The following is a 22196-nucleotide window of genomic DNA, read 5'->3' as shown; positions in this document are numbered from 1 at the left end:
TGACCAAAAAACAAAAAAAGAGAATGGAAATTCATCTTGTCACAGTCCAGGCATGAGGTCCAAGAAACTGAAGCAACCTTCTGAAAATGAAACTTGCTTCATTTTGCTTTGGGATATATACCCTCAGTAAAATTGCAGCTTACTGTTATCAAATGGTGTTCTCATTGGGGTTGTATCAACTTTTATTTAATACTGGTGGTACTTGAGAGTCTGCCGTTTCTCTTTATTCTCTAGCTTAATATTGTCAAGGTTCATTTTTAAGTTTAAAATTAGAATTTGAATCTTTTCCTGATTTCTTTTTCTTTTTCTTTTTTTTTTTTTGGGTCCGGTTGTGGGCCTTGAACTCTGGGCCTGGGCACTGTCCCTCAGCTCTTCAGCTCAAGGCTAGCGCTCTACCACTTGAGCCACAGCACCACTTCCAGCTTTTTTCTTTTTGCTTATGTGGTGTTGAGGAATCGAACCCAGGGCCTCTGGCATGTAAGGCAAGCAGCGCTCTACCACTGAGCCACCTTCCCAGCCCTCCTGATTTTTTTTTTTAACTACAGCTTAATTTTGCCTTTTCAGATGTACTAAAGGAATTGACTTAAATTGATTGAGGAATAAAAAAAATATTATTAGAAAAATTTCAAATATACTCAGTAGTACAATGAATTAGTAGGCTTCACATCAGCATTCAATAGTTTTTTTGTTTTTATTTACTGAATTATGTCAAGCCACATATCGATATCATTTCACCACCATATACTTGAATGTGCTTACTAAAATATGTGTCATTTCTATAAATGAGGACGATGTCTTAGTTGCTGAGAGGTTTTTTTTTTTCTTTTTTTTCAATGCGTAGCATCAGGTTAAGACATGTAGAAAGTCTAAAATGATGACAAGGCTGAGTATATAAGCCGTTTTCATCCTGAGTAGGAGGTTTTGAATTAAAGTCTTGCAACATTCTCTGAACTCTTCTAATGAATTAACTTAGATAATCATACTAGATGTTTCACCAACAGATTCAGAAATTTGGATTCTTAAAATGCTTAACACAGGTTTTTCTTTAGGAGTAACAGTATTTTGGGTTCTTAGAACTATATCATTTCGGTAAAATCCAACACTTGTGATAATTTCTGCTCATTACCAAAGGAGACTACTGAAAGGTCTCTCTATTCTTTGAAGCACTCTTTGAAAACTCAGATAAAATCTTTCAAATCTGCCACTGGCTTGCTTTTGAGTTGTGGTTAGTTCATTATCTCAAATCAACACACAGACTGCAGCTGAATTAAGAACACAGTGTTTTATAATGTCTCAAACTATTTTTTTTTGTAAGAGTTCACAGTGTTGTTTATTGGATAAAAATGAAAGTGTAAGTGCCAGTGCTAATGTCTAATCTAGCTATGTTGGAGGCAGAGATTAGGAAGATTGAGATTCAAGGCCAGCTCAAGCATAAACTTTAGGACCTATTTGAAAAATGTCAAAAAGGAGTGAAGGCAAGAGGTAGAATATACTACAAAGTTAAACCTCCTGTACCACCAAAAAAAAAAAAAATTAAAAAGTGGGCTGGGCACTGGTGGCTCACTGTAATTGTACCTACTCAGAATTCTGAGATCTGAGGATCACAGTTCAAAAAGTCAGCCCAGGCAGGTGGGAAAGTTCATGAGACCCTAATCTCCAAGCAACTAGCAAAAAAGACTGAAGTGGAGATGTGGCTCAAGTAGTAGATGCTAACCTTGAGCACAAAGACCAGAGATACCATTCAAGCCCAGAGTTCAAGGCCCAGGACTGCAAGGAAAAAAAAAAAACAAACCTGGGGAGGCAAAAATTAATACAGCAGTACAGAAAGGTGCTCAAGTAATTTTTTCTTTGGCATTATAATGATTCAATTGAATACAAATCATGCTGACTAGGAAGTAGACACATTGTATATAGTAAAAGTATAACTAGGTTAGGAATTGGAGGCAAATTAAGGTAGAGTTGGAAAAGACAAGTGTATACAATGAATATTTTTGTGAGTGTGCATGTTTGTATTTTAAGTAGAGTTTATTCAGTAAGATTTGTTTTTGTGAGAGTTGGGCTGTTGGACCTGGGTGCTGTCCCTGAACTCCTTTTCACCAGGCTTGTGCTTTATTTGAGCCACAGCACCACTTCTGGTTTTGTGATGGGTGATTAAATTGGAGATAAGAGTTTTGAGGACTTTCCTGCCCAAGCTGGCTTTGAACTGGGACCCTCAGATTTCAGCCTCCTGAGTTGCTAAAACAACAGGTGCATGCCACCAGTGTCGGTGAGATTTATGTTTTGAAGTAACCTGTAAAAATAGTGTGAGAAGACTACAGATGTACACAGTGGCTCTATGGTAGGGCAGAAGGTAATAATCTCACCTAAACTGAGGTGGGTAGATGACTAAAGAAGTGGCTGGATTGACATTCTCAGATAAATCCTAGGTTGGTGTGGCTCCAGGGAGCAGTAATGACACTGGCTTGACTGGAATGTCTTCATTGTTCTTCAGCCCTGCCCTGAACTTCACATCTTAGTCAAAATCATTGGTGGCTTACAATTAATGACTTTTTTTTTTCTAAAGATGTCCACTGACTCCAGAATTACAAGTGCATTTATTTACAAGGAACATTTAAGATAGTATGTGAGATGTTAATTCCTCTAATTCCTATAGTCATAGCCCTAAAGGTTAGAGTGTAGTATTTTATTCTATTTGTGAGTCTGGGGGGCCCCAAAGACAGAAACTCATTTCTTCCCCTTTCTCTCCTTCTCCCTCCTCCTCCCTCCCCCCTCTCTTTCTCTCCCCCCTATCCCTCTCTCTTTCCCTCCTTCTCTCCCTCCCTCATCCTCCCTCTCTCTCCTTCTCCCAGTACACCCAGCAATAGCTAGGGAGATACTTAATGCAGAATTCCCATAAGAACCTTCAAGAAGGTAATTAACACATACCAATAAAAAGTAGTTTCTCCCAGAGGTCAGCCTGGGGGAGGGAGGGGGGGGAGTTAATAACTCGTTAAACTAAATACAAATGTGTTATGAAAGTGGATTTGGGTTCTAGAGTAGTAATGAGCTTAACTGTTCATACTTTGCATGTGAAAACTTTGTAGAACTTGTCCTTCAGTTCTAGATGAATTATGCATGAGTTACATTAGACTACTAGCAGCACTGACTCAGATAACTGGGTAGTTTTATCCATGTAAACAAAGGTGCCCAACAGCTACACTTAAAATTTGAGGTGTTTCTGTTTTGTTTTGGGAGGAGGGTGTTTTGATTTTAATTTTTTGAGCCAGCACTAGGGCTTAACTGTTATTCTTTAATTTTTTTTCTCAAGACTGGTGCTCTACCACTTGAGCCACACTGCTCCACTTCTAGGTTTTTGCTAGTTAGTTGGAAATGAAGTCTCACAGACTTTCCTGTCCCAGCTGGCTTTGAACTGCCTCCTGGTTAGCTAGGATTACACTTATGTGCCACTGGTGCTTGGCAAACACTAATACATTATTAACGCTTAAGTTTCACTTAGGTGGTTTCTTCTTTGGCCCCTCTTTTTTTTTTTTTTTTTTGCTCCGGTCATGAGGCCTGAACTCCGGGCCTGCGCGCTGTCCCTCAACTCTTCAGTTCAAGGCTAGTGCTCTACCACTTGAACCACAGCGCCACTCCCGGCTTTTTTTCTTTTTGCTTATGGGGTGCTGAGGAATCGAACCCAGGGCCTCATGCATGCAAGGCAGGCGCTCTACCACTGAGCCACCTTCCCAGTCCCATTCTTTGGTCTCTTAACCATCATAACAGAAGTTGTACCTATTATAAAACCATAAGTGGTACTATGCAACTTGTGGGTGGGGATGGGAGGGAAAAGTTGGGAGAGAGCAAGAGAGGATGATATTGTCCAAAAAAAATGTACCTGACATGTAACTGTAAATTGAAGTAGATTTAATTAGGTAGCCAATAAAGAGAACACAACACCAGGTGGTATTCAGGCAGGAAGAAAATTTATTTTAAACTGCCTGCCTCCACCTGCATAGTAGATGGCTGAAAGGTCTGAGGGCTGGTTTGCGCAGCCTTAACTAGGTGTAAGGTATATTAAATAGGTAGGTTTCATTAGGTAGCCAATGAAGAGAACACCATACAGGCAGGAAAAGAAGTTTATTTACCGAACTGCTGTCCCCGCCCTGCATGGTGGAGAGGAATGGCAGAAATGGAAAGGGGCAACCCACCCCTGGGCCAGGACTTATCTAGGCCAGGCATGGGAAGAGACGTGGCCAGGTGGGGGAAAGGTGTGGCCACACTGGATCTGGATGTGACTTCAGGGTCTGGGACCTTCCTAAGGTCAAATGGGAGGCATGTGACCAGAGGTGGCCCAAGTTGTGACCCAGTAGGAGGAGAAGGTGACTGCTTCCAGCTCTGCCAGTTACCTAAGTAACAGATACTGGGCAGAAACTTAGCCAAGAGGTAGGGAGGTGTCCCTGTGCAGACCTAACACTAGGGAAGGGGCCTGGAGAAGGTGGGCCAGGTGAGGGGAGGCGTGGCCACACCAGACGTGGATATGACCTCAGGGTCTGGGATGCTCCCTCTGTCAGATAAGGGGCAGGACTGGAAGTGGCCCAGGATGTGACCTGGGAGCAGCAGATGACAGCCTCCAGGTGTGCCAGTTATCTAGGCAACATAGGTGCTGGGCTGAGACTTAGCCCAGAGGAAGAAGTCTGCTCTGCCTTCCCAAGTCAGACCATTCAGTAATCACCTTTATAATAAAACATTTTAAAAAACCATAATAGTTTAGAGGAAATATAAGTAATCTGTTTTGATCTTGTTTATGGCTATTTAGTTAGTTTGCATTTTCTGGAGAAATTTTCCTTAGCAGATAACCCTGAAATGTCAGTTTTCAGTTTAGTTTCAGACCTTTTGCTGCGCATTATGTATTCTATACTCAAAATTTCTTTGCATGAGAAAATTGTTGGGTTTTTTTTACTGGTTTATTAAAAATAATTTTACCTATAAAATGAACTTGCAGAACTTTTACATTTCTATAATCAAGCTTAGGGCCGTAATAAATGGAATTGTGGTTACTAGACATTGGAATTTCCTAATCTGCCTTTAATTGCCTCTAGAACTCATGCCAAGGACATAATGTATTAATCCCTCCATTTTGACACTCAGTGTTGACTGTTGAACTAGCTGGATGAGCAGGGTAGATAGAATGAATAGAGGTGGATGCAAATAAATACTATGTTTGCTTTCACAGATCAGAAGTATTAATAATTTGTATTGTAAGTTCTAACTGTAAAAGAAAAGTAGGTTAGAGAAGGGTATTTCGGAGTTCTCTTGAAAAACTTCAGTAAGATGGTGAGGCCTGATCTGGGCTTGAAGTGATAAGAATAGATTTCTAATAAAAGAAGAAAAGTGTACAGTGGCTTAATTGAAAGAAAAAGGCATAAAGATCTCATGAACATATGCTGTTGGAATAAAAGAATTGAATGGCTATACTGAACTTGTTTTATGATAATGTTGGAGGCAATCTGAGAAGCCTAGTTTGGGGAAAGGAGGTATAAATACTGTGCAATGATGTAAAAATGAATTGAGCTAAGATGCTAGAGAAAACTTGGAAGCTTGGAACTCATAAGAACTTAATTTATCACTTTGTTTCTTTTTACAAATCTTTACTCTTTATCAGCAATGTAAACCCATGGAATCTTTTTTTTTTTTTTAATTTTTTATTTTTTTAGTAGGTTGTGGGGCTTGACCTCTGGGTTTGAGAGCTGTCCCTGTGCTCTTCAGCTCAAGGCAAGTGCTCAAGGCAAGTGCTCTACTGCTTGAGCCACAGCGCCACTTCCGAGTGGTTTATTGGAGATAAGACTTTCCTGCCCAGGCTGGCTTTGAACCGTGATCCTCAGACCTCAGCCTCCTGAGTAACTAGTTGGCGTGAGCCACCAGCGCCGGCTAAACCATGGAATATTTACGCTTCTTTTGCTTACTATTTTTATTTCCATTACTGAAGATAGGAAATGACATTTTTAATACCTCAGGAGTTCTGTATTGCCTAATATAAAAATGCTGTTAAAAAAATCTCTGGACATGCTGGGAAGTTGGATCAGTGGTACAGTGCTTGCCTTGATTGCATGAGGCCCTGGATTCAATTCCTCAGTACCAACATAAGCAGAAAAAACAGGAAGTGGCTCAGTTGGGTAGGGCGCTAGTCTTGAGCCGAAGAGTTGAGGGGACAGTACCCAGGCCCAGAGTTCAGGCCCAACGACTGACCAAAAAACAAAAACCAAAACCAAAAAACCTCTGGACACATTTGTCTGTCATTAATTTGTCCATTGACATACTCAATTCATAAATACTTAAGGGAGCTTTAAACTCATTGATCAGTTCTTTTCTAGAATTATTAGTCAGTTAAATTACCTAATTTAGATTAGATGGAATAGAGTGAGCTTTGTTTTAGAGACAATGCAATGAAATAATTTTGATTTGGGGGAAACATGTACTGCCAGATTTGGGTAAGGAACATTGATAATAATGGAGATAAATAGTGTATTAATGACCTTTGGGGTGGTTTGAAATATTTGGCTTTTTATAAAAGCTCAAAGTTGGAAGAAACTGGAAAACTGGCATTTATTTTCCATTTCTACAGGAGGCAGCCTATAATACAGTATCTGGTTTTCCTTTCTCTCTGGACTCTAGTAATATTGAGGGGTCAGTTTCTTTGATGTGATTCTAGTATTTTTTAATTTTTTAATTTTTTTTTAGCTCTTGGAACCTTATAATTAAGCAAGTTGCACTTAAATGAAATGATGCAGCTTTGAAATGGTGATTTTGATATGTAAATTTATAAGGTCTTAAAGTTGGGTTAATAAGTGGTAGAGGCCTTTCCTAGCACATTGAAAGCCCTTCCTGGGTTTGATCCTCAGCACCACAAACAACAGCAATAATAATAATAATGCTTTCTTGTCATCTCCAACAGATTTTGATACATGGTAAAAGCAAGTTCTCTACCATTAGGGGAACAAATTACCATATTTTTCTTGGTAATAACTATATTTATCAGACTAAGGTTTAGAATAACTTTTGCTTATGATTGGTTGATTTCTAGGAGGAAACAATGTACAAATAAGCAGCTCAGGGACAGCGCCCAGGCCCTGAGTTCAAGCTCCAGGACTGGCAAAAAAGAAAAAAAATTAATAAAATTTTTTGCCTTAGTCACCAACAGTGGAAAAAGCACTTGGTATTTACATGTGTTGATGGTTAATTTTACTGCATCAAGTAACTTTTTTTTTTTTTTTTTTTTTTTTTATCAGTTGCTCTATAACTGAGCGCTGTCGTCCCTCAGCTCTTCAGCTCGAGGCGAGCGCTCTACCACTTGAGCTACAGTGCCATTTCTGGTTTTCTAGTGGTTTATTGGAGATAAGAGTCTCACAGTCTTTCCTGCCCGGGCTGGCTTTGAACCGTGATCCTCAGATCTCAGCCTCCTGATTAGCTAGGATTACTGGTGAGAGCCACTCGCACCCAGCCAGACCACATAGTTTTACAGTAAGAATATAGGTAAATAAAGAATCCACTTGTTCTGTTGGAGTATTGAAAGTACTATCCAAACACAAAAGAAACTCAAATGTTGGGAATGATTCAATCTGCTTTGGAGTAGAGCATTTAGAGTAAGATTTCTGGGGCTGGGAATGTGGCTTAGTGGTAGAGTGCTTGCCTAGCATCCATGAAGCCCTGGGTTCAATTCCTTAGTAGCACATAAACAGAAAAAGCATAAACAGAAGTGGCACTGTGACTCAAGTGGTAGAGTGGTAGCTTTGAGCAAAAGCAGCTCAGGGACAGTGCCCATGCCCTTAGTTCAAGCCCCAAGACTGGCCAAAAAAAAAAAAAAAAAAGTAGAAAAGAAAAAGATTTCTGGATAAAGGCATCATCACCTTAAAGGATAACAATGTAAAGGTGACAATATAAGAGTTCTTTAGTATAGAAAAGAGGGAGCAGTGTTACTTTTTGCTCTTATTTCCTGGGCAATTATATTTCTAATAAGAAAATTATTGCCTATTTTTAGGTATTTAGTATTTGTTAAAACTTGTTTTATATCTTAGAATATCATCTATTTTTTGGGGGGAATCTTTGGTCTAATTAGAATAATGTGTTTATGGGGCTGGGAAGGTAGCTCAGTGGTAAAGCGCTTGCCTTGCATGCTTGAGGCCCTGGGTTCGATTCCTCAACACCACATAAGAAAAAAGAAAAAAGCCGGAAGTGGCGCTGTGGCTCAAGTGGTAAAGTGCTAGCCTTGAGCTGAAGAGCTGAGGAGTTCAGGCCCCACAACCAGACCCCCCCCAAAAAAAAGAATAATGTGTTTATGAAGCAATTGAATGAATATATTGTCTATTTGCAATGCCATTTAATTTTGTTTTGGGATTTATCTGATTTTATGTATTAGTGGTTGGTTTTTTTGTTCTTTTTTAAAAATATATGCTATACTTTATTGGTTTTCAATTAATTCATATAGAAACAAACTTTCCAGATCCATTATATATTTATTTATGTTATACTTTCCTCTATTTTTTTTTATTGTGAAAATACTGTATAGAGGGGTTACAATTACATGGGCAAAATAATGAGTACATTTCTTTTTTTTATTTTATTTTTAAATTTTTTTTATTTTGGGGTCTGGTCATGGGGCCTGAACTCTGAGCCTGGGCGCTGTCCCTTAGCACTTCAGCTCAAGGCTAGTGCTCTGCCAGTTGAGCCTCAGCGCCACTTCCGGCTTTTTTTCTTTTTCCTTATGTGGTGCTGGGGAATCGAACCCAGGCCTCATGCATGCAAGGCAAGCACTTTACCACTGAGCCACCTTCCCAGCCCCATGAGTACATTTCTTATCAAGCATTGTTGCCTCCTCCTTTGTTTCCCGTCCCTTCCCATCTCCCCCCCCCCCCTCGTTTTTTTGTTCTTTGTCCAGTACTGGGGCTTGAACTCAGGGCCTGGGCACTGTCTCATAGTTTTTTTGCTCAAGGCTTGTTCTCCACCACTTGAGTGCAAGTGGCTTTTTAGTTGTTAATTTTCTACCTGGGCTGGTTTCAAACCTCTATCTTCAGATCTCAGCCTCCTGAGTAGCTAGGAATATAGGCATGAGCCACCAGGACCCAATCATTCTTATTGTAGTTCTTTAAGTTTGTTGTTAAACATTTCATTATGAAAAAGAAATGAAAAAGAACATCAGCACAAACAAAAACCAGTGTGGCAATCTTAACAACCTGATAAGAATTAATTACAAGAAAGAAGGGGTCTCCTTGGGGAGGAGCACAAAGGCTCAATATGTGCTTCTGATCATGTACATATTTCTCAAAATGGACTCCAGGAAATGGAAAAAGAAAGAAAGTAGAAATGGAGGAGTACATTTAATCAGAGAAGATATTATTAAAAACAACATTTAAAGATGTGTAGAAAATGAAAGGTGTGTTGTGGCTCACATTGGCTACAAGTAAAAGGTACAAGAAAAGAAATCAAGGAAGAAAAATGCCCATGTCAAACCAAAAAAGACAAAGACAAAAACAGTATTTTATCATTGGAAAGGAAGGTGGCTGCCTTTGTTCCTAGAACATTTTTTTTTTTTTTTGGTCGGTTGTGGGCCTTGAACTCTGGGCCTGGGTGCTGTCCCTGTGCTCATCAGCTCAAGGTGAGCACTACCGCTTGAGCCACACCACCTCTTCCAGTTTTCTAGTGGTTTATTGGAGATAAGAGTCTCACGGAGTTTCCTGCCTGGGCTGGCTTTGAACTGTGATCCTCAGATCTCCTGAGTAGCTAGGATTACAGGCATGAGCCACCAGTGCCCTGCTCTTAGAACATTTTTTTAACCTGAACTGGTTAGTTGTAGGGGCTGTCTCATTGACTGAGTTTGGGTCTAAGTTGGCTCCCATACAGAAACATAAACTTGAAGTTTTGCTTGCAAGTTAGGCAAGGGACTAGGTGCCTAAATGTACAATCCTCCTGTTTCCCTCCTCCTAAGGCCTGTGATATTCTCCACATCTCCTGGGTCCCCCCACTAACTGACAGTCTGTTCACTAGACATGAATAGTTCTCAAGTCAGACTGTAGTTCTGGGCTCTGATTTGCTGAGTCCTTGTAATCATACCACTTTGGTACATGCTGAGATTCCCAAGATGCACCTGTGGCTAGTGTCAGGGTTGTGCTGGTCGTCAGGACTCTTGACTTGAGGGTGGTTTCTGTGATGCAGTTGGTGCAGTGTAGTTAATTGGATGGTCCCCAAGGCAGAGCTGGTCAGTGCTGCAGCTGCCTTCAGTGTTCACTCTGTTCTGTGCTACTTTATGTCAACTGATTGATGCCCTCTTATGTGCCACTGGTGCTCACTAGTGTATTGTGAGGTGCTGATGGAAACAGGCCTTTGTACTACCAGTCCCGACTTCTTGGTTCTAATGGAGGAAGTGTTCACTTTGGTCTGCCTGTAAGGCAAGATGCTGGGACTGTTGCTCAACTGCCCTCTTTTGCCTTTATCTAGTTGTTCCTTTCAACCTTTATATGTGTGAACTACAGTTTAGGAAAGTACATTATAGTAATTTTTCTCAATTCTGTGGTTTATAGTTGAGTCTGTGTTAGAACTCCTGGATTGGTCATGTGACTTTGTCACCTGCTTTCCTTGACTTTTGGTTCTACTTTCTGGGAAATTGAAAAGGCTGTGCAGAGAAATGGTTGAGGACTCAGGTTTTACAGCCAGAAGGCCTGCTTGGATTCTGTTGTGGTCAGTTTCTAGCTTTATAACCACATGAAACTACTACTTCATAGCTTTCTTTTGGTTCTACTGTTTTATAGTCTTCTGTTCTTGTTTCATGGGTGCAGTAACTGTATATGTGTGTATATCTGTGAGTGTGCACATGTGTGCATGCCAGTACTGGGGCTTGCAATCAGGATCTGGGTACTGCCCCTTAGCTTTACTAGTCGAGCTTGAGCTATAAACAGATTATTGATGGTTAATTATAGATAAAGAATCTCAGAGCCATTTTTGCCTGGGCAGGCCTTGAACTATGATCCTCAGATCTCAGCCTCCTGAATAGCTAAGATTACAGGCATGAGCCACTGATGTCTGGCTTCAAAATCCTATCTTTCATATAGGAAATTGAATGAGAGGAGAAACCATGCTAAAGCCTTATTCCCATGCTTTATGAAGTTATGTATGACATAGGATTCTGGTCTAGTTCATTAGGTTGCCACTGACTTCTACCTCATGATGGAGGGAAGACAGCCCTTGCATTAAAGTCACGATGGAAAAGGACAGTCCCTGTATTACAAAGTCACCATGGAGGAGGACAGTCCTTGTATTAAGGGTATCATGGAAGATGACAGTCCCTGTATTAAAGGGAGGATAGTCCACGTATTCATGTCCCCATGGAAGAAGAATAGCCCTGTGTTCATGTGACCATAGAGGAAGGACTGGCCCTGTATTTGTGTCGCCATGGAAGTTTCTGTTCATGTCACCACAGAGGAAAACTTTCTGTATTTATGTCACCATGGAGGAGGGTGGTCCTTGTATTCATGTCACCATGGAGGAAGGTGTTTCCTTTATTTATGACATCATGGAGTGAGGATGGCTCCTGCATTCATGTCATTATGGAGAAGGATGATACATGTATTCATGTTACCATGGAGAAAGGATGATCCCTGTTTTCATGTCACCATGGAGGGGAACTATTCCTGTAGTCATGTCACCATGGAGGAGGACAGTCCCCTCATATACTACAGCTGCAGAGTTACAGAATGCCTGTTTCACTGCTGGTGTATTCATTCTATATACATTCATTTCAGGTGCACTGCTTTTCTTTGTTTGCCTACAATTTTTGTTCCAAGTTCAGCCTTCGTGAATACCCCTGTTTGTTACTGAACTTTCTGCTGCCCAGTATAGTCTCTCACTGTTTCTTAGTTATTCTTCCAAGAAATCTGATGATTCTAACTTACAGTTAGTTTTGGTCCACTTTCGATCTGTCCCCACCTGAACTATGAATTGGCTGTCTGCAATGAAAATTTCCCAGTTCTATTCAAGTACCTTCAGGTGCTGGAGATGACAGAAAGACTTGATAGCAGTGAAATAGTAGAGTTGAGGTGGGGAAATCCTAAGCAGTAAGGAGCCAGAGATAATAATAGTTCCCTTTTGTACTTGGGGGACAGGCAGAGCTAACATATGATGTAGTCTCTCATTTAATATGATTTGTCCTTCAAAGAGTACTTCCTTCCTTCCTTCCTTCTTTCCTCTTTCTTTATTTCTTTTGTCAACAGCATTTTATTACATTTAAATAGGATTTACTAAAATGCATCATTCAAAGGTGTTCAAGTCTTGAAAGTTTGTTTTTTTCTTCAGTATAAACCTCATTTCTTAGTTACCATCACTTCATCACCATTAATCTGGTAGTGAAGCTTCCAGCACAGGAATTCTTGTGTGGCAAACTCTAACTTTGTCTAAAACATAGCAATCACTAGTGCAGAAATCAGGAGTCTTGGGTTTATGACCTGGATACACAGAAGCAGTGTAAATATACTTTTGCTGTTCTGAAAGTCATCACTTTCTTCATCAGGTAAAAATTTAAATACTAGAAAGAATAGTTCCTTAGCTACTGTGTCTGTAAAACCTTGTGACTTGTGTACTGTACACAGTTCAGGAAGGTAATTTTCCCACAGATGGTTAAAACAAAAAGCTGTTGTATACATTAACACAAAATTCCAAGTAGAGATTAATATAAAGTCAGAAACATGAATTGCTTGATTAGTACATTAAGAATAGGGAAATTCTATAGTGATGTGTATGTCCTTTGAACTTGTTTTATTTGATGGTTGAATGGTATGTCTGATTCATAAACTTTTTCCCAACTGCACAAAAGTGATTTATTATTCTAGCTGCAATATTGAACTTTGCCATGTGTTTTCATCTTCATGCTTTTTAAAAACCATATTTGATTATTCTAATAGTTAACTTGGGCTCCGTTTATTTTTTAGGATTTAAGTGCCCTGTATGCTCAAAATTTGTACCCTCAGATGAAATGGATTTACATCTTGTGATGTGTTTAACAAAGCCAAGAATAACCTATAATGGTAAGTACAATGCTATATATTATATCTATCTTACCTATCTGTAGGTATCTATATAATATATATGTGTGGATACACACACAGTATTAGGGCTTGAACTCATGTACTTGTACTTGCTCAGTTTGCTTGTTCAGCTGGTACTCAGCTACCCCTCTAGCCAGGCTTATTTTTTTCTGGTTATTTTGGAAATGGCTGGCTTTGAACTGTGATCCTCCTGATCGAAGCCTCTTGAGTAGCTAGGATTACAAGCATGAGCCATCAGCACCTGCTTAGAATAATAATCTAAATTACAGTCGCCTTACATTTTTTAAGTTTCAAGTAAAATTTGAATGTTAAGGAGGACTTTGTTTCTATCTTTACTAGTCCTTAAAAACCATAAAGGCAGTTATTCTCAAACAATGGTCTTAGGATGCCTTTACTCATTTAAGACATTGTTGAAAAAATGTATTGTATCTATTGGCATTTGTTATATTTGGAATTAGAAGTTTTGTAATCTTTCCATAATTTTTTGAACAAAGTAAATATGCCTATGTTGCATGATGTTTAATGAAAAACAAGTAAATTTTCTAAGGCAAAAAATACTTAGTGACATAGATGGCATATTATTATTGTTGTAAACTAACATGTACCTTGATAACAGAATTTTCACATTATCTGCATTCTATTTGTTGTAATAATGGTATATCATGTCCTAGAAAACTCACTGGTACAGTGTAAAGAATAGTAATGAAAATCAAATGATACCTTAATGATTTATAAAAATAGCTTTTACCTTGTGAAACTCAGGTATCTCAAAGATTCCATCACTTCCCCTAATCCAAAAGCCTCCTTTGGGCCACACTTTGAGAACTGCTGCACTGATAAAACCTTTTGAGGTCTGGCTTAAGTAAGGAAAAATGTCTGTAATGGCTATTCCTTTTCTTTCTTTCTTTTCTTTCTTTCTTGTTTTCTTCTTCTTTTTTTTGACAGCCTTGGGGCTTGAACTCAGGGTCTGAGTACCATCCCTAAGCTTCTTTTGCTCAATGCTACTATTATACCATTTGAGCCATAGTGCCACTTTCAGTTTTTTCTTTTCTTTCTTTTTTTTTTGCCAGTCATGGTGCCTGAACTCTGGGCCTGGGTGCTGTCCCTCAGCTCTTCAGCTCAAGGCTAGTGCTCTACCACTTGAGCCACAGCACCACTTCCAGCTTTTTCTGCTTATGTGGTGCTGAGGAATCGAACTCAGGGCCTCATGCATGCAAGGCAAGCACTCTACCACTGAGCCACCTTCCCAGCCCCTTTCAGTTTTTTCTGTTTATATGGTACTGAGGAATCAAACCGAGGGCTTCATGCATGCTAGGCAAGCACTCTACCACTAAGCCACATTCCCAGCCCTGTAATGACTATTTCCAAAAGTAAGTATATGTGTGGTTAAAGTAGAACTTTTTGTTTTTAAGAATGCATAATAAACTAGGTGCTGGTGGCTCTCATATCAATAATCCTACTTAAGAGGCTTAAGAATGGGAAGGCAGCTAGGCACTTTTGGCTCACACCTGTAATCCTAGCTACTCAGGAGGCTGAGATCTGAGGATCGCGGTTCAAAGCCAGCTCGGGCAGGAGAGACCGTGAGACTCTTATTTCCAATAAACTACCAGAAAACCGCAAGTGGCACTGTAGCTCCAGTGGTGGTAGAGTGCTTGCCTTGAGCTGAAGAGCTGAGGGACAGCACCTAGGCCCACAGTTCAAGCCCCACAACCGACAAAAAAAAAAAAAAAAATGCATGAGCGAAGTCAGAACTTCACCTATGCCATGTGCATCTGTTGCTTTTGATTTTTTTTTTTTTCACCAAAGACAAGTAAAAATTCCATCATGATCAGAAATCATTGGATACTTAAGGCCCTAGGAAAGATCTTAGTGCAGTTTTAGCATACTTTAGAATAAAGTTGGTGAGTAGGGGGACTCAAATAGGTTCCTCTTGACTAATACAATAATATAAGGGAAAAGGAAAAAGGGAATTTTTTTCTCCAAATATTTAAAAATAGAAAACAAACTTCAAACCAGGCATATTGGTTCATGTTTGTAATTTAGCATGAAGGAGCTTTGACTTCAAGGCCAATCTTGGCTACATAGTGGGACCTCGTCTCAGAAACATAGGTAAGAGAACTGTGGTCCACGGCAAAAATGGGAGACGCTGATTAAAAAATAACTAAAGCAAAAATAGATGAGAAATGTGGCTGAAGTGTAGGGCCATTCCTGAAATCTTGAAATTTTTTAATTTTTGTCGGTGGTGGGGCTTGAAATCAAGGCCTGTACACTATCCCTGAGCTTTTTCATTCACTAGTGCTTTACCACTTTGAGCCACAGCTCCACTTCCGATTTTCTGATAGTTAATTGGAAATAACTTCACAGACTTTCCTGCCTGCACTGGCTTTAAACTTTAAACCTCAGATCTCAGCCTCCTGAGTAGTTAGGTTTACAGGTGTGAGCCATCAGCACCCAGCTTGAAATTTATTGTAAAGTATATATTAAACTCTATAAACACAATTAGCAAAGAGAATAAATAGGCTCATTTTCAGGTTTGCTGTATTTATAGACAGCCTTCCCCAAGTTGTCAACCTGGAGTTCCTAATTTATTCTCACAGAAATGTTTCAGACTAGCTCACAACTTTTCATTCATTCATTCATTCATGTTAGCACCAAAATTTAAACTTAGCCTCACACTTACTGGACTGGCTTGCTCACAACTGGTGTTGTACCACTTGTGGCACACCCAATTGGAGATGGAGCTTGGCAAACTTTTTCAAACCATGATCCTACAGGTCTCAAGCTCCTGAGCTACCAACACCTGGCTACAACAACTTTTTTTTTTAAATCTAGTATGCAAAGAAGAAAATTGGCTTGGTCTGTGGCAGCTGGGTTAACAGAAGATCAGGAGAGAGGCCCAGGACAGTTAAGGCGAGAAAGGATCCTGAACAGTATGAGCATTGTTCCCTGTCACTGCTGGTATTTTGACAAAATAAAAAAAACTTTAGACTACCACAATGAATATTGTTAACATCAATTCCCTTAACTTGGGGCCTGCCTGTGTTGTATATGTACTTCTCCTCTTTCAGATATTTCCTTGTTTAGCTTATCCATCTGGTAAGTGCATTCTTTGAACTGAATGGGAGTTTTGTAAGTATAGAGTCTTTGAAAACATTTAAGACAAACCAAAATATGAATATCCTTAGCAAATTAGTGTTGATTGTATTGGTCTTCAAACTACTTTGGATTATAGTGCATTTTATATAATTTTGGCTTTTACTTGAGACTTCTGTGATAAAAGATAATAAAATTGATCTTTTTAGTTTTGGGGATGCTAGAGATCAAACCCAAGATTCTGTGCTATGTGCAACTTCAAACTATCATCTGAGAGTTAAAATTTAAACTCATTTAATCAAAACAGAACTGTTCAATGTCATAGAAAGTGTCCTGAGCAAGCTTGACTATTACTTTGTCAAAGAACCATATTTGAGTGAAAGGCAACTTTTTCTGCAGTGACAGTGAGGAAAAGGACAGTGCATTTTGGATTTTTTTTGGGGGGGAGGGGGGGTTGGTTGTGGGGCTTGAACTCTGGGTCTGTACACTGTCCCACAGCTCTTCAGCTCAAGGCTAGTGCTCTACCACAGCACCACTTTAGGTTTTCTGAGTGGTTTATTGGAGATAAGAGTCTCACGGGCTTTCCTGCTCATGCTGGCTTTGACTTGCTGGCTTTGAACTGTGATCCTAGATCTCAACCTCTTGAGTAGCTAGGATTATAGGCATGAGCCACCACTACGAGGCTTGGCTTTTTCTTATCAAACTTTCTTATGGGTTGTATTAGGCAGTGAGCACCTTAACACCATTTGCTCATACAGGATTCTAATGAGTAAGACTCCCAAATGCAAGTTTTTACAAAAGACGTATTTTCTTCCTTTGTAGATACAACCTTGCCTTCCAACAGTTAGAGTTCTCAGGTTTAAGTTTTAACACTTTCTGCCATATATGCTACATTTTCTGCTCTTCATATCTTGCCCTGAAATTATTGTCTTTGCAAGTTCAACATATTTTGTTAAAACTGGCATGTCTCTTACAATTGAAGATTTAAAAAACAAAAACAAGGAAAGCGAAGCTCAGAGAGACAACCAAAACATGTTTTCCCTCGTATGTGGAAGCTAGCTCTAAAATACACCAGGACCTGATAAACTTTACAGGACTCTAGGCATTCGCACACAGTGAGACCAAAGGAGGATACTGTTTAGAGAAAGAACACAAAGGGATAATGTCTATGTGCCTCTGATCATATAAAATAATGAACTCCAGGGAATGGGAAAAAATGGCTAAAGATATAGCCCAGTTGTAGAACACTTTCTTAGCATGGTTGAGGCTCTGTCCAAACTTGAGTATTCTAAAACAAAAACAAAAGGAAACAAAAAACCCAACTAGTTGTGTTCCATAGCACCAAGGGCATTTGTAAAGAAATCAGTCAAAGCAGGGCACCTGTGGCTCATGCCTGTAATTCTAGTTACTCAGGAGACTGAGATCTGAGGATTGTGGTTCAAAGCCAATCTAGGCAGGAAAGCCTGTGAGACTCCAAAAAACTAAAAAGCCAGAAGTAGTGCTGTGGATCAAGTGGTAGAGCGCTCACTTTGAGCAAAAGAAGCTCAGGGACAGCACTCAGGCCCAGAGCTTAAGCCCTAGGACTGACCAGAAAATAAAAGAAATCTGTCACCTTGCCTGGGCAGTGTGAACCCTGCCTTCTATAGATTTGTTAGTACCCTCTCTCTTCGCTATCCCTCCTCCCCTTATGTTTTTCTCTGTCTCTTTGTTTTGTGTTAGTGGTTTCTATACTAGAGAATTAACTTAAAACATGGAACCCTAATTGCAGTTTTAAAATACTTTATAAGAATTATAAGGCAGTACTGAAGTGAAGAGCTACTTTTTTTTTTTTTTTTTTTGGTTGGTCGAGGGGCTTGAACTCTGGCCCTGGGTGTTGTCCCTGCGCTCTTCAGCTTTAGGCGAGTGCTCTACCGCTTGAGCTACAGCGCCACTCCCTGAAGAGCTATTTTTTATGCCACAAATTGACTACTGACAATGGACTGAAATTAAAGATAGTAGAATGTGTCAAGTTCCTAATTTTATAATACAGAATCTTACACCAAGTAAAATGAAACCCACAATTCCTATAGGAGAATGCATTGTTTATTAAAGGTAAACTTGTGATGAAAATTATATGTCCTATAGGAGAATGCAGTGTTTATTAAAGGTAAACTTGTGATGAAAATTATATGTAAAAATGAGAGCAGATTCAGTTAGATCTATATTCCTAAGAAATTGTGTATGTGTGTGCATTCATGTGTGTTTATTCCTGTGTGCCAGTTCTAAGGCTTAAACCTCAGGACCTGGGTGCTTTTTCTGCTCAAGGCTAGCACTCTGCTACTTAGGGCATAGCTCTTCTGGCATTTTGGTGGTTAATTCAAGATGAGAGTCTCACGAACTTTCCTTTCCCTGGCTGGCTTCAAACTGATCCTCAGGTCTTAGCTTCATGAGTACCTAGAATAATATATACATGAGCCATTGACTCTTGGCTTTTAAGAATTTAAAAAATGACTACAAATATGTTTTTAAAGTATTATTATAAAAGGATGAGTAGGGCTGGGAAGGTGGCTCAGTGGTAGAGCGCTTGCCTTGCATGCATGAGGCCCTGGGTTCAATTCCTCAGTACCACATAAGCAAAAAAGAAAAAAAAATGGAAGTGGCACTGTGGCTCAAGTGGTAGAGTGCTAGCCTTGAACTGAAGAGCTGAGGGACAGTATCCAGGCCCAGAGTTCAGGCCCCACCGGACCAAAAAATAAAAAATAAATAAAAGGATGAATAGGAAAAAACCCACAAGATTTGAAAAGGGCTTGAATTTAATTCTTTACACTTTAGTGATTGGATTAAAATTTCAGTGAGTACATTGAGGCAGCCAATTAGAGATGTAAGGAGAAGTGAACAGTACATGGCATGGAGTCTGGAGTAATATCATCTACCATACATGTAATAAGAAAGAGAGGTGGGAGGAGAATTGGCAGAGGCAGTATTTGAAGAGAAATGACTGACTTTTTTTTTTTCTTTTGTTGGTTGGGCTTGAACTCGGCCTGGGCACTATCCTGGGTCTGTTTTTTGCTCCAGGCTAGGGCTCTATTACTTTGCACCAAAATCTCCATTCTTGTTTTATTGGTGGTTAATTAGAGATAAGAGTCTCTCAGACTTTTCTTGCTCAGGCTGGCTTTGAACCTCAATCCTCAGATCCCAGTTTCCTGAGTAGCTCTAGGATTACAGGCATAAGCCACCAGTGCCTGGCCCTGCTAGAGACTCTTAGAACTGGAAAAAGTTAGTAATTCTCAGATTGAAAGAGCTCAGCAATTCTGCCACAAATAAATCCATGTGAAGAAACACCATACATCAAATACCAAAGAAAAAGAGAGTGATAAAAATAGCACCCACAATAATCATTTATCCTGTTTCGTTTGTGCTAACATTTGTAAAATGCTTTGTTTTATGGAGTAATTTGAATTTAACAGATGTAACATTATAAGGTTCTAATGGATTAGAAATTGTTACATAAGAAATTTTGCCTTGGGGGGAGGATGGGAAGGGATGGGAAGGGGAAACAAAGGAGGAGGCTACAGTGCTTGATAAGAAATGTACTCATTATCTTGCCCATGTAATTGTAACCCCCTGTACAGTATTTTCACAATAAAAAAAAAAGAAATTTTGCCTTGTTCCATAGTCTCACAAGTCATCATTTCATAAACCCATTTTATTTATTTATTTATTTGTCAGTTGTGGGGCTTGAACTCTGATCCTGGGTGCTGTCCCTGAGCTCTTCAGCACAAGGCTAGTATTCTACAACTTAAGCCACAGCACCATTTCTGGTTTTCTGGTGATTTATTGGAGATATTAGAGTCTCATGGACATTCCTGCCTGGGCTGGCTTTGAACTGTGATCTTCAGATTTCAGTCTTCTGAGTAGCTAGGATTACAGGCATGAGCCACTGGGTGCCGGGCTTATAAGCCCATTTTATATGGCATGCAATCTAGTTTTACTGCCCTTTTGTAATCATAGTTGCTCAAAAGTGGTACTGATATATTTAAAATATTGTGAATGTAGTAGTACTTTGTACAAAGTACAAGCTTTGAGTTCAGTTCTGGATTCAGATTCCAAATCAATGGCTTAGCAACTGTGGTCTTGGTCTTGGATTTCTCTCATGTAAAAGTGGGAGTAGACGGGGTCCCCTTCTTTCTTCATGGAGTTATTTTGAGAATCAAATGAAAATATCATGCATAGCTCTTGGTTTGTTTCCCATTTTTGCAGTGCCTGGGGATCATGCCCAGGAATGAGCTATATCCCCAGCCCTTTCAGACATTTAAAAGGGATTCAAAGATACATTTTCAAATGTATATGTATGTGTGTATGTATGCAGTAACATATAAAATATATTTACTTAGGCATTTAACTTAGTCAATGGGGATGAATAAGATTTAGAAAAGGAGGGCAAGTCTAGGATTAACTAGTTGGGGAGAATTGAAGGCAAAAAGATAAATTAGGCTGTATGATGACTTTCTTTCAAAAACAGTTTGGGATCTTGGAAGATTAGTGTGTATTAGTATGCAGAAATATTTGTCAGTAAAACAGAGAAGATGACCCATTTGTAAATAGTATAGTACCTTACATTGGTGTACAGTAATTTATAAGGGCTATACACTGGAGAGAGGAAAGAGACCATATGATAGGTGTAATAGAGAAGGGACTAGTTGAGTTTAACAATACCTGAAAATGACTGGCAATGGAGGGACTTGGTTTAGGGTAAAGACATTATCAAGGAGTACCTACCTAGCTGCTGTAAATATGCCAGGGACATAATCTTGCCAAATGTGAAAATTATGAAATGCCATTTTAGGGAAGCAGTAAATATTTTGTGAAGATTGAGAATATTAAGCAATATTAGAATGCTGCTTTTATAACTACTTATTGTATAAAACTGAATAGTATGTCCCCTTTAAAGTGACCTTTGTCCCAATGAGAGCCCTTTCTGTTGCCCTGGATTTGCCTTTGAAGAAGTCTTGAGAGTGCTTGATTGAGAGTAGTGCAGTTTTAGAAAATGAAATTAATAATTTCTGAGGAGAATTGTATTTAACTTTTGGTTTGGTTTGGTTTGGTGCTGGTCCTGAGCCTTGAATTTAGTGTACTGTCCTTAAGCTTTTGTGCTCAAGGCTAGTGCTTTTACTTTGAGCCACTGTGCCATTCTGCCTTTTTGGTAGTTAATTAGAGATGAGTCATATGGACTTTCTTGCCTGAGCTATCTTTAAACCATGTCGATCCTCAGATCTCAGCCTCCTGAGTAGCTAGAATTATAGGAGTGAGCCACTACCCAGCTTGTTTAACTCTTAGTATTTTAAATGTGTTAAGGTAATAGAAAATTCATAAAGAAAAACAATCTAGATTATCCCATTCCTTTATAGTACATTTGTACTAATTTATAATATATTATTATACTGATTTATTATACTGATTTTGGAATTTCCAGGCTTTGTGGCTTTAGTAATAATTCTGTCTCCTTTTATTTTAATCCTTTTAACTCTACTTATTGTTTCTCTCCAAGTCTGGGCTTTCCCTTGTGTTGATTTTCAGTATGAGAGACATGACAAAATTAAGTTTCTGACACCCAACACTCAGATCTTGGTTTCTAAATACCATTTGTGGTAAAATGGCTGGTACTGTGGGGAAGCAGCTGATTGATTGTAAGACTAGGACAGAGAAAATCACAATTAGCCTGGAGTATCTTGCTGTCTGAAAGGAAGTACATAATCCAAAAACCAAAGGATGTAGGCATGCAGGGACATTGGAACCAAGTCAGAAGAGCTCCCATTGGCCAAAGCTAGAGCCATTTGAGCAATAACATGGTAGTGGATTACAACCCAAAGTATGAAATAAACAGACCTCGGCTGGGAAGGTGGCTCAGTGGTAGAGTGCTTGCCTTGCATGCATGAGGCCCTGGGTTCGATTCCTTAGCAACTCATAAGCAGAAAAAGCAGGAAGTGGCACTGTGGCTCTAGTGGTAAAGCACTAGCCACTAGCCTTGAGGGACTGTGCCCAGGCCCACAGTTCAGG

General features: G+C 39.4%; 1 protein-coding gene across 3 annotated transcripts in view; it reads left to right on the top strand.

Moving 5' to 3' along the window:
• Positions 1 to 22196, top strand: part of Znrf2 (zinc and ring finger 2) — an 86586-nt gene that overhangs the window by 23590 nt on the left and 40800 nt on the right. For 2 of the 3 annotated variants that reach the window (XM_070014231.1, XM_070014232.1), the window contains exon 2: positions 12951 to 13046. In XM_070014231.1, the coding sequence (XP_069870332.1) occupies positions 12951 to 13046 (96 nt within the window). Of the gene's footprint in view, positions 1 to 12950; positions 13047 to 15899; positions 16326 to 22196 lie in introns of those variants that run through there. The other variant, XM_070014233.1, reaches the window with a different exon arrangement.

The sequence above is a fragment of the Dipodomys merriami genome, unplaced genomic scaffold (assembly GCF_024711535.1).
Source record: "Dipodomys merriami isolate MVZ:Mamm:240054 unplaced genomic scaffold, mDipMer1.0.p SCAF_94, whole genome shotgun sequence".
Taxonomy (NCBI): Eukaryota; Metazoa; Chordata; class Mammalia; order Rodentia; family Heteromyidae; genus Dipodomys; species Dipodomys merriami.
This window is presented reverse-complemented; position numbering and strand designations above follow the sequence as displayed.